We start from the raw sequence: 13,074 nt of genomic DNA on the forward strand, positions 1-13,074 counted from the left end.
GGGGGTGCAGCGGCGATTCACCAGGCTGATACCAGGAATGGCGGGAATGACCTATGAGGAGAGACTATGTAGTTTAGGGATGTACACACTGGAGTTTAGAAGATTGAGAGGGGACCTCATAGAAGTGTATAAAATTCTGACAGGTCTAGACAGACTGGATGCAGAAGGAATGTTTCCCTTGGCGGGTGAGAACAGAACTAGAGGACATAATTTAAGGATAAGGGCTAAACCATTTAGGACAGAGATGAGGGGGAATTTCTTCACTCAGAGAGTGGTGAACCTGTGGAACTCATTGCCACAGAGGGCAGTGTACGCCAGCTCATTAAATATATTTAAGAGGGAATTAGATATATTTCTACGGGCAAAAGGGGTTAAGGGTTACGGAGAGAAGGCGGGGACGGGATACTGAATTAAAGGATCAGCCATGATCTCATCGAATGGCGGAGCAGGCACGAAGGGCCGAATGGCCTACTCCTGCTCCTATCTTCTATGTATCTATGTAACTCTCCTCATCCCTGATGCCCTGCAATGTCTGCACCTCAAAAACTCAAGATGCAGGCACTTACTGCAAACGTGGCTGTCTGGGATCATAATGCTCTCCACAAACTCCCACATTCTGCAGTTGTGGCACACCACCTGCACTGCCATCCCTATATGACCTTGTTTTATTTAATTAAATTTGTAATTAGGTAACTTAGTTTACAGTGTAGTTTCTTGACTACTTGATCTAGATTAAGTTAAGGGTACTGAAATTATATATCTACCTGTAACACAAAGCACTACAAGTAGTGTAGGCAAAAAGCAACAACTCCTTCCCCCTCTTCTCCGAATTCCCACTCTTTCCAAATTCCCAAATAAAACACTGTTCAAGTCCACTCCATTTAATCCCGCTCTGTGCAGAAAACCTCCCTCACTGCCTTATTTTTAGCCATGTGTTATCCACAAGGGTAGAAGTGGGGGTTCTACAATTGGTCTGTCCTGGAAGGAGAGGGGGTTGGGGAATAAATCTGTCCAGATGACATGTATGTACACCCCCAGGTGTCTGTTCCTGCAGCCTCTTTAACATTGTACCATTTAGTTTATATTGCCTACCAAAATGAATCACTTCGCCCTTCTTTGCATTTAAATTTCATCTGCCATATGCCTGCCCATTTCAGCAGTCTGTTGTCCTTCTGGAGTCTGTTACTGACCTCTTCACTGTTTACTACATTGCTGAGTTTTGTGTCATCTGCAAACTTTAAAATTATGCCCTGTATACCCAAGTCCAGGTCAATAAGCACTGGTGCCAACACTGACCCCTGGGAGACATCACTGCACACTTCCCTCCAGTTTGAAAAACAGCCATTCACTGTTACTCTCTGCTTTCTGAATGAATTTTGAAAGTCCCTATGCACAATATCAACTTCACTACCCTCATCAATCCTCTCCGTTACTTCATCAAAGAACTCAATCAAGTTAGTCAAACAGGATTTGCATTTAACAAATCCGTGCTGGTTTTCATTTATTAACTCATTTTTCCATATGCCAATTAATTTTGTCCTGGACTATTGTCTCAAAGTTTCCCCACTTCAAAGTAGTATGAATTAAACAATCTTACCAAACAGCACAGGATTTTTTTGCACATTCCTATTCAATTTAGCAAAAATTCTATTTGAATTAGTGGATAATTTGAATTAAATAACTTCTAATTAACAATGGTCTATATTTGGTTGATGTGATTGGGCTCCATTTTCAGTAGCCTGGTGACTCACCTAAGATCATGTACAAGGTATAGTCTCTTGAGCGAGGTACCGGAGTCCTAAAATAATCATTTTGGCATGAGACACAGGAGGAGAAAATGGAGAGTTTTTATACATACCACCTTCTTAGTCTCATACTATTGTAGTACAACCTCATTACAATATTATGGTTCATAATGTTGTACTGTTTTACTTTAGCATAGTAAATGTTATCACCCGTCTTAATATTTAGTGGAAAAACTTGGAGTACAACTACAGTACAACACTACTTGGGCCATAATCTGTGGTTTAGTTCCAGATCAGGCCAATGGTTTAAGGATGAGCAGGAAGGGAAGACAAAAAAAGTAAAAGTGAAGTAGGGGCAACATAGAAAAGGATGAGAAAGAAAATCCATCATCCCGATACCAAAAACCATGAGAGCATTTGGTACAAATTTGCAACTTTGTTGCTGGGTGGAAGGTTTCTGCATACTTAACACAGCTTTTTTTATCTGAATGTTTGTTTTTCTTCAATATATTCAAATGTGATGTCAGCAGCCATGATTTTGGGGCCCCCAGCTTGCAAAATTTAACCTATCCTTGGCACTGTTGCTAAACAGTGGCTGTTTTTTTTTATATTGCAAGTCTTATTGACTAGTACTTGATTCACTAAAAGAAACCTTTCACAAGATAATTACGGTGAGGAAGGCCATTCAGCCCATCTTAATTCATTCATCCACAGAGAACTTGACATCCTACTATTACAGCATTCAGTAGTTTGTTAAATGATTGCAAGTTTTTTTTAGAAATTAATACAGTATTGGTATTATATTTGTAATCCTTAAACCAATGTAAATTTCAAGGACAATTTCTGCCACCTTTGCCAACATTTAGAAACAGCAATTAATGTACTCTTGGATCTGTTTGACACTCAGGTCCAGTGGATGAATACATGTTGCCATTTGAAGAGGAAATTGGACAGCATCCATCCCTTGAAGATATGCAAGAGGTGGTTGTGCATAAGAAGATGAGACCTATTTTTAGAGAGTACTGGCAAAAGCATCCTGTAAGTGTATTTGTTTATAAATCATTTGAATATTACAGTGCCAGGTTTGTTATTTGCTTTTAATCCTAGTTTCTGACCTGCTGCCTGAAGACAAATTACTCTCTGACCTCATCCTGCACAGTTCCCTCACCAAACAATTAAATCCTTCACCTGAGGTTTTGCTTACTTGACGAAACAGAAACTGTGTGGCATTAAAGGGACACAAGTTTGTTTTACCAGCAGAATAATATATTCTGTGTTACATGGGATAAGGTGCCTGTACTTCATGTGATTGGTATCTGTATATATAGACAGATAAGCTTACTTCTGATGCCACAGTTTTTGAGTCATGCTTTTATGGCAGCACTTTATAATATATCAGCATTTGCTACCACACTGCAGTTATGGTCCTCTGGTCAATAGATGGCACTGTTCAGTGAGTCGTGCTGGTCTGCCTGCCATTTCTTCTTTAACCAGAGTCTGTGACACAAACCATAAGCAATATTAGGCATTTTTTAAATGTTCAACTTTTAAAATACTGGCCAGTTTAAGTTGTACTTGCTCTGGGCTCTGCCTTGTTCCACCAGGGACTGCTCCAACATTTAAGATACAGGGCCATTTATATCCTGCCCCTTGATCTGCTCCACTCCCTACCAGTCCCACAACAAGGCCCTGCTTCTGGCTGGAACTGCTATGCTCCTTTTAGGCCCAGTCCCACACCAGACTTTAAATATTTAAGCCAGGATTAGCCCCCACGTCTGGCTGAAAGTACAAAAAAAACCTGGGCCATTTACGCTCCTGGTTGTGGCACACTCCATGTTCCCAACTAAGCCCCACTCACATCCTAGCCATGATCCTGGTTTGGCCCTGTTCACTTCCAGCCATTTAGGCACTACTCCATCCCAGCCTGCTTCCTGGTTCTACCCTGCCTGTTTTCACATTGCTGCAAAATGTTAAGTCCCTGAGCCCTTTAAGCCTCGCAACCAGCCGTGCTGTGCTCACTTGTTGAAGCTGCGTCTGAAATTGAAGGAACTGAATGTGCAGAACCAGTGCAAGTGGCACCTCGTAGAGAGGTGCAGGATCAGAACGGGGTTGGTGAGACAGAGTGTACAAAGTAAGGGAACCCAGGTGAGATAGAGAACGAGGATCCATGGAAACTGATCCTATCCAACAGGTACAATGTATTTGCTACCTGTGTGGATAAGGATAAAAACTGTCGGAAGGACAGCCAGGATGCTGACTCTGGCACCTTGGAGCAGGAGGCTGTCCAGAGGGAGGAGGAGAGGAAGTGTAATGTGATCGTTGTAGGGGATTCAATAATCGGGGGAACTGATGGCATCCTTTGTAGAATCATAGAATGGTTACAGCACAGAATGAGTCCATTTTTTTTGTCCGTATGATTTGGACAGGTTGAGTGATTGGGCAGATGCATGGCAGATGCAGTTTAATGTGGATAAATGTGAGGTTATCCACTTTGGTGGCAATAACAGGAAAGCAGATTATTATCTGAACGGCAATAGATTGGGAGAAGGGGAAGTGCAATGAGACCTGGGTGTCCTTGTGCACCAGTCATTGAAGGTAAGCATGCAGGTGCAGCAGGCGGTTAAGAAGGCAAATGGTATGTTGGCCTTCATAGCGAGAGGGTTTGAGTACAGGAACAAGGATGTCTTGCTGCAGTTGTACAGGGCCTTGGTGAGACCACACCTTGAGTATTGTGTGAAGTTTTGGTCGCCTTATCTGAGGAAGGATATTCTTACCATGGAGGGAGTGCAGCGAAGATTCACCAGACTGATACCTGGGATGGCAGGAGAATGACATATGAGGAGAGATTGGGTCGATTGGGCTTATATTCGCTGGAGTTTAGAAGAATGGGAAGGGATCTCTTTGAAACTTATAAAATTCTAACAGGACTAGATGCAGGAAGGATATTTCCGATGGCGGGGGAGTGCAGAACCAGGGGTCACAGTCTAAGGATAAGGGGTAAGCCATTTAGGACAGAGATGAGGAATTTCTTCACCCAGAGAGTGGTGAACCTGTGGCATTCTCTACCACAGAAGGCAGTTGAGGCCAACTTAGTAAATATATTCAAGAAGGAGTTAGATATATTTCTTAAGGCTAAAGGGATATGGGGAGAAAGCAGGGACAGGGTACTGAATTTGGATGATCAGCCATGATCTCATTGAATGGCAGAGCAGGCTCGAGGGGCCGAATTGCCTACTCCTGCTCCTATTTTCTATTTCATTCGTCCCGTCGAGCCCGTGCAGGCTCTCTGCAAGAGCACTTCAGCTAGTCCCACTCCCCTGCCCTTTCCCCAGAGCCCTGCTAATTTTTTTCTTCAGGTACTTATCCAATTCCCTTTTGAAAGCCACAATTGAATCTGCCTCCACCACGCTCTCAGGCAGTGCATTCCATTTCCTAACCACTCGCTGCGTAAAAAAGTTTATCCTCATGTCGCTTTTGGTTCTTCTGCCAATCACCTTAAATCTGTGTCCTCTGGTTCTCGACCCTTCCGCCAATGGGAACAGTTTTTCTCTATCTACAGGAAACTCTTTGGTATCCAGCACCGACTGGACCGGCGTATTGCCGGTTGATCAAAAATTCCGGATGACGGAGAGGGTTATCTACCGAGGCTATTTTTAACAAAGAAAAATAAAAAAAATCAAGAAATGTGCAGTATACAGTAATTGGGTACTCACCTACAGAATGTTGTGTTAAATGGATGGTGGAAGATGCTTGATTAAGTACAGTACTGCCAGTTGAGGGTAATGCAATGCAATGACTACCAGCAGCGTGGGAGACACACAGTACCCCTGTAAAATGGCGGATCAGAAGAGACTACCGGCAGCGCAGGAGAGTCAGACTCCTGTTACAGGGGTATTGAGGTGTTCTGACTTCCAACAGCGCCAAGAAGCCGAGTAGTGGCAGTTTGGAGAACTACCCCCACTGACCAACTCTGCCACCGCGGGAGACTGTGACTCGGCAACATTGCCGGTTATTGAGGAGGTGTTTTCGGAGTGAGAATTTTGCTGGTTAATAAAGAATTCCGGATATTTAGGTGCCGTTTAAACGAGTGTTTCCTGTACTCTGTCTAGACCCCTCATGATTTTGAACACCTCTATCAAATCTCCTCTCGACCTTCTCGGCTCTAAGAACAACACCAGCTTCTCCAGTCTGTCCATGTACCTGAAGTCCCTCATCCCTGGAACCATTCTTGTCAATCTTTTCTGCACCCTCTCTAAGGCCTTCCCATCCTTCCTAAAGTGTGGTGCCCAGAATTTGACAATACTCCAGTTGAGGTCGGACCAGTGTTTTATAAAGGCTCATCATAACTTCCTTGCTTTTGTACTCTATGCCTCTATTTATGAAGTCCAGGATCCTGTATACTTTTTTAACCGCTATCTCAACTTGCCCTGCCACCTTCAACGATTTGTGCACCTATACCTCCAGGTCTCTCTGTTTATGCACCCCCTTTAGAATTGTCCCATTTAGTTTATATTGCCTCTCCTCGTTCTTCCTACCAAAATGTATCACTTTGCACTTTTCTGCATTAAATTTCATCTGCCACGTATCCGCCCATTCCACCAGCCTGTCTATGTCCTCTTGAAGTCTATCACTATCATCCTCACTGTTCACTACTTCCAAGTTTTGTGTCATCTGCAAATTTTGAAATTGTGCCCACATCCAAGTCATTAATATATAAGCAGGATCGAGTGTCCCACATGGTATGTTGCCTACCTGGTGCTAGGGTGAGGGACATCTTGAACTGGCTTGAAAGTAATTGGAGAGGGAGCAGGAGGATCCAGTCATTGTGGGCCATGTTGGGACCAATAGCATAGGAAAGAGTAGGCAAGAAGTCCTGTTCAGAGTACCAGGAGCTAGGAGAGTGAATTTAAAAAAAAAAAAAACGCCTCAAGGGTTATAATCTCTGGATTATAATCTACCCAAACCACATGGAAATTGGCATAGGAATAAGCAGCTTAGGGAGGTGAATGTGTGGTGTGGGAAAGAGCGGTTCTATGTCATGGGACACTGGCATCAGTACTGGACAGGAAGGAACTGTTCCATTGGGACGGGCTGCTCCTGAATCGGGCTGAGACCAGGGTCCTGGCGGAAAGGATAGATAGGGCAGTCATAAAGACTTTAAACTAGTAAATGGGGGCGGGGCGGGGGAGGGCTCAGGTGGAAAGTGTAGTAGAAATAATGGCACTAAAGAGTGACAAATTCCCAGGATCAGATGGTTTTCAACCCAGGGTTTTAAAGGAAGTAGGTGAGAACATTGCAGATGCTCTAACTGAGCTTCCAAAGTGTTCTCGATTCAGGAACTGTTCCTTTAGATTGGAAAACTGCAGGTCATTCTGTTATTTAAGAAAGGTGAGAGGGAAACCAGGGAATTATAGACCGGTTAGCCTAACATCTGTTGTCGGGGAAATTACTAGAGTCTATAATTAAGGATGGAGTGACTGAACACCTTGGAAATTTTCAGCTGACAAATGGATATCAATATAGGCAAGTGTGAGGCCATCCACTTTGGACCTAAAAAGGATACGTCAGAGTACATTCTAAATGGTGAAAAGCTAGAAGCAGTGGAGGTCCAAAGAGACATTGGGGTCCATATACATAGATCATTAAAGGGTACCAAAGATAATCAAAAAGGCTAATGGGATGCTGACCTTTACATCTAGAGGATTAGAATACAAGGGGTTGTAAGTCATGTGGCAGCTATACAAAGCCCTGGTTAGACCACCTTGGAGTACAGGAAACTTTCTGATATCCGGCACTGACTGGACCGAGCTGGTGCCGTACCATCAAAAGTGCCGGACATACCAGCGTTAATGTTGAGAGATACGGAACTGAAAAGTTCCGTGTGAATCAACAAACACTGTTGCTTAACAGCTTCAAAACAGTCGGCTGCAGCTGCAAGCGTCTCTAGCTGAAGCTGTTGCTATAGCCACAGACCTTGCAGTGCCTGACTTTGGGGGGGGGGGGGGGGGGGGAAAGCAACGAGAACTAAAAAAAAACTTACAGAAAACGGCTCCTGATTTTTGATGTTAGATCGAGTATTCCGGACATATAACCTCCGGATAAACCAAAGTTTCCTGTACTGTGTTTAGTTCTGGGCACCACACCTTAGGAAGGATATATTGACCTTGCAGGGAGTGCAGCGTAGGTTTACCAGAATTATACCTGGACTCCAAGAGTTAAATTAAGAGGAGATTTACACAAATTAGGGTTGTATTCCCTGGAATTTAGGAGATTAAGGGGTGATTTGATCAAAGTTTTCAAGATATTAAGGGGAACCGATAGGATAGATAGAGAAATTATTTCCACTGGTTGGGGAATCTAGGACATTGGACAGAGCCTAAAACTTAGAGCCATGCCTTTCAGGAGTGAAGTTAGGAAACATTTCTACGCACAAAGGGTGGTAGAAGTTTGGAACACTTCCGCAAATGGTAGTTGATGCTGGGTCAATTGTTAATTTTAAATCTGAGATTGATAGGTTTCTGTTAACCAAAGGTATTAAGGGATATGGGGCAAAGGCAGGTATATGGAGTTAGGTCACAGATGAGCCATGATCTCATTGAATGGCAGAACAGGCTCAAGGTATAAATGGCCTACTCCTGTTCCTATGAATTTTAGTGATCAGTGAGCAATGCTATGGAAGATAAGCTAACACCATTTAATATTTTGTCCCCCAATGACACCTTAATTCGAACTCTAGACTTCAATATTTCCTTATAACACATCCCCCGTTACACTTGGAATTAATCTTGTTACTCTTTTCCAATCACCCTTGTATATGCTTCTATTTGCATAATGTAGTCTGGTAACCGTACCTAACACAATTGCGGGTTGATCGATGCATTGCAAAGTGATAGGATAACTCCTACAGATTTATATTGCATCTTTCTGATATATATTCTAGAATCCTATTGGCACCTTCAATTGCCTTTAACCTGGATTTCACTTCAGGCTGACAGATCTTTTATCTGCATTTCCAGCATTTGTTTTTATTTCAGATATGCAGTTTTTCTTAACTTTGTTTATTTGTATGCCACAGAGAATTTTTCTAATTTTTGTTTCTGTCCTCATAGGGATTAGCTGTGTTGTGTGAGACTATAGAAGAATGTTGGGATCATGATGCAGAGGCAAGACTATCTGCTGGTTGTGTTGCAGAACGCATCACTCAGATGCAAAGACTAATGAACACGATTACTACAGACAACATTGTGACAGTAGTTACGATGGTAACAAATGTTGACTTTCCTCCCAAAGAATCTAGCCTATGATGGCTACAGCGGTCATAAACCAGACCAAGGGACTCTACAATAGAGCTGCTATCTGCTGAATTTATTTGACTGGTTACAACAAACAACTCAGTATCTTGTCCTTACACACTTAACAGAACTGGTAGCCAATGGAATGGCAAGTGGACAATGGAGGCAACGGGTACCACAGTCAGTCAGTCAGAGGTGGTATAGAAGACAACGTGGTTGTAGCATGGATCATTTGACACTTCAGTAAGCTTCACCCGAGATACTGGAAGATAACTGTTTTCTTCCAGCAAGTGAAGCTAAGTAGGTAACAGATGAGTCTTTTAAGAACAAGTCATAGAAGAGCGTGGCTCTCAAATTTGGCAACATGAGCGTGGCTAAAAACTGGAGTGCACCAGATAACTGGCTTCTCGTGAGGATGTCTCAGTCCCTCAGATGAACTACTGTTAAATTTTAATAACAGTACATTTCATTTCAGAAAGAAGGGCAATTCATTTTTATTGCATTTGCTATTTGCGTTCACAAAAGAACTATTGTAATGCCAATATGACATAGCTTGTGAATGTTCAGTGTGCTGCTGTTATATGTATAAACAAATCAAGGTTTTTTGGGACATAGCAAAGAAGCTTCAAGCATTACATTATAACCATAAACCTCCCTCAACAAGGTATACCTCAGTTTCCATATTTGATAAACTATATTAGTACTTTCAGTTTGATAACACTAACAGATTTGAATTGACAGTTGACCTCCTTAATGTAATTTTATGTATTAAATCACTGCATTTAAAAAAAAAAGTAAACTATACCTTTCTATGCCAATGGGAGAAGGCCATTCAAAAAAGTGTTTCTGCCTTGTTTTCTTGTGCAAGCTCCATGTAATAATTTTTACCATGCAGTTGTCTGCTTTTAATAGCTCCTTTGCTACTTGAAGCTTTGAAAATATCTTTTGCCCCAAAATTGGCTTTCAAAAGCACTTCCTTATTTTAGATTTGCTGTGTCTGTAGAGAATTCAGAGATGTACGCATGCTTTTCTGTTTTTAAACTTGCGAGATATAATTAACACTGGAGGTGTTTTTAAAATTTGAATGCTTTTATTTTGTATAAAGTAATATATCCTTTGTTTTCCTCTCATTACACATGTAAAGTAATTTTGCATACCTGTTAAAGTGCAGTCATTAGTCTACTGTGTCGCTGTACCAACATAACCTCAGGAATTTGTTACCCCAAACCCTCTCTGTTTTGAGTTGTGGTGACAGTCCTACACTAATTTTGGTGCCATTTCAGTAAGTTTAAAAAAAGAACTTGCAGGGCAACAGAGGTACTTTTTAAAATAAATAAAATAAAAATATTTTAATATATGCAATCAATACACATACAAGTGACTGGTACTGACTTCTGTTCCTAAACAAATACTATGGTTTTATACATTATAGCAAAACTGACGCAAGTCAAAACTAACCACTGCAATTGCTGCTCAATTTACCTTTCAGGGCCAGGGTTCGATTGTCTTTAACCAAGTGTTAACCATGCATTGCATTGTTGCAGTATAGCTAAATGCTTCAGTACAAAACTGCACAATGTGGGATATCACAGACTACGCTGACTCTGTGAGTAGTGATTAGGTGCCAAATGTTTTAGATAGATGACACTATAAAGTGTTTACTGCATTTCTGCAGTTTTATACTTTGCAATAGGATTACTGATCAAATTGAAGCTGATTGTGACTGAACTGACAGTATTATAAAGAGTTTGCTCAGTTACGGTTGACTTAGATTTCAGCAATAATCTATTGTAAAAGTGACACAGTATTAGTTAAAGCTGCAGTATATCACAAAAGCAACTTAAAAGTCTATAATGATTTCCTACAAGCCCCCACTAAAATCTATTGTTAAGCACAAATTTGTAATTTAGGGCTAAACATTCCTAACGTTTTTAATATTTGGGGGATTCTTTATTCTCATCAGTTCCTGAATTTTAGCACCAGTAGCTTCTCTTGCAAGCTTGCTTCAATTGGTGGACCATGAACAATTAACACTGTATAACGACAAACTTCAGGTATCTCCGATTACAAGAAGTACGCTAAGGCTATGCAAACTTAGAAAATCAACATTTTAATAATTTATGTTGTACACAGGTTTTCAACATAACCAGTTTCTTCACCAAAATATTAATGAGAAATTAGCTGAAAATGTTATTTCTATCAGGTAACTGCATTTTATTTGTGCAACATTCCCCCTCCTTATAATATATTGATTTGTTTCCCCTAGAATATATTGCAGCTTTAAAAACAAAATGTTTGCAAATCAGGAACTCACTGTGAATTAATATTTTATGCATATATGAAGTGCTTACTTTTAAAATCATAAATTGTTTAATATACTGAAAAACACTAAATGTTATGCATAGGCTCAGAACAAGAAAATTGTGATGTCAAAAAAAAAAAGAGAAATCTGTCCCCATACTCCAAGCAGAGAGGGAGAAAAGGGCAAATGCAATGGTGTATATATTCTACATGCCCACTTGTACAACCTTGGATTAGATTGTCAGCTGGTGTCTGTCTCAAAAACACAGGTTGATTTCTGCCAGGAGGAATCTTCTCTTCTGGGTTCTTGTGCTGTAGAGCGTGGTTTGTATCATTCATCCATAGAAAGATTTTTTAATCACTTTACACAGCAATGATTTTGGTAACATTTTAGACTTCAACTCTTCCTTGCAGCCTACACTTCACAGTGAGAACAAATGGCCCTGAAATAGGGTTAAGTTATTAATTATGCAATATAATGACTATTTCTATTAAGTTTAAATATCCTTAGACCACTCATAAGATGCTTTGTGGACAGAATGATACAAATGGCATTCTATATTAAGTGTTGCTTACCTCAGAACTTGCCAACAGAGAGTTCTTAAAGCAGTTTGTGATACACTTACCTCTGAACAGTTATGTTTGCTTTTGTCTGTATCAATGTTCTGTGCATTTGTGGGCACAATTTACTGTAATACTGGATATGTACATGGGATTTTTTTTTGCAAATATCTAGCAAAGCGACCCAGGGAAAGGCCTGGATGGATAGATGGAAGAGATTGTTAAATATTGTAAAGAAACTTTTGCTGTTTCCCTAAGAATAAACTGTATAGTGACTGCTGTATGACATACATTCTGTATATGAAATGGAGTACATTTGCTGGTATTTGAAGCTTTTTTATTGTATTGCATACAGAGTATATATTAATTATATATTAATATATTCTGTTGAGAAAAGCTGCGTATCCTGAGGTTATGCAGTGTTGCATTTACCTTCACGTTCATGGTGCCCTCTACTTCAGTAGATGTAAATAATAATGCTGCAAGTCGGTAAATAGCAAGATGCAAAAAGAAATCATCAGCTGCCTTGTTCAAAAACACTGTGTCGGACTTGCATGGAAGCGGAAGTTGGTGCTAAGAATGGTGGCGCCTCAATGCTAGCAGTTTGTCCTACGTAGACTCGACTGGTGTAACCCACCTGTGTACACCAGGTTCAAAAAACAGTTGGCATTTAATTTAAAAAGCTAAAACTCCACTTTAGCATTGCACTCGCTGTAAAAGTTTCCCTGTGGTATAAAATTATCTATTTTAAAAAAAAACTTTAAAAAAAAGTTGAGTGTAAATTGTGCTTTTTAACCCTGATGTTGTGTATAAACTGGTAACCAATCAGCATATGTTTTGCTCTTCCTTCATTAGCAGTCTTCCATTTTCTGCATGTTGTAGCAGTGCACATTTCTTAGCACTGATTGCCTGTAATGGGATGCAAGCAATGTTCCCTTTAAGCTTAGCACTCTGCAGCTTCCTCGCAGTAGGCTCATTGGCTTTTAAGTAGGAAAAACCACGCATGTGCAGTATTTTGAATGGGCCGCACAACCCCTTAGAGGGGCTGCATACCCCAAAAAGAAATGAAAGGGAACATTGAATGTAAGCTCTTATATTCTGATCAGTGAATGGCAATGAACAGTGTCTGCTGCCTAGCCCCAAACACACACAAACTTAAGGGTAAGCATTATAAA

The 13,074-nt window shown here is 40.8% G+C and overlaps 1 protein-coding gene across 2 annotated transcripts in view; it reads left to right on the plus strand.

The window, feature by feature from the left end:
• Nucleotides 1-12,728, plus strand: part of LOC147120572 (activin receptor type-2A) — a 165,189-nt gene extending 152,461 nt beyond the window's left edge. For both annotated transcript variants that reach the window (XM_085986670.1, XM_085986671.1), the window contains 2 exons: nt 2,653-2,783; nt 8,855-12,728. In XM_085986670.1, coding sequence (XP_085842796.1) covers nt 2,653-2,783; nt 8,855-9,049 — 326 coding nt within the window. In that variant the 3' untranslated portion in view covers nt 9,050-12,728. The remainder of the gene's footprint in view (nt 1-2,652; nt 2,784-8,854) is intronic.
• Nucleotides 12,729-13,074: the final 346 nt, after the last annotated feature.

This window comes from Somniosus microcephalus, chromosome 4 (assembly GCF_052327205.1).
Source record: "Somniosus microcephalus isolate GS21.2 chromosome 4, FLI_Smic_1.0, whole genome shotgun sequence".
NCBI classification, from domain to species: domain Eukaryota; kingdom Metazoa; phylum Chordata; class Chondrichthyes; order Squaliformes; family Somniosidae; genus Somniosus; species Somniosus microcephalus.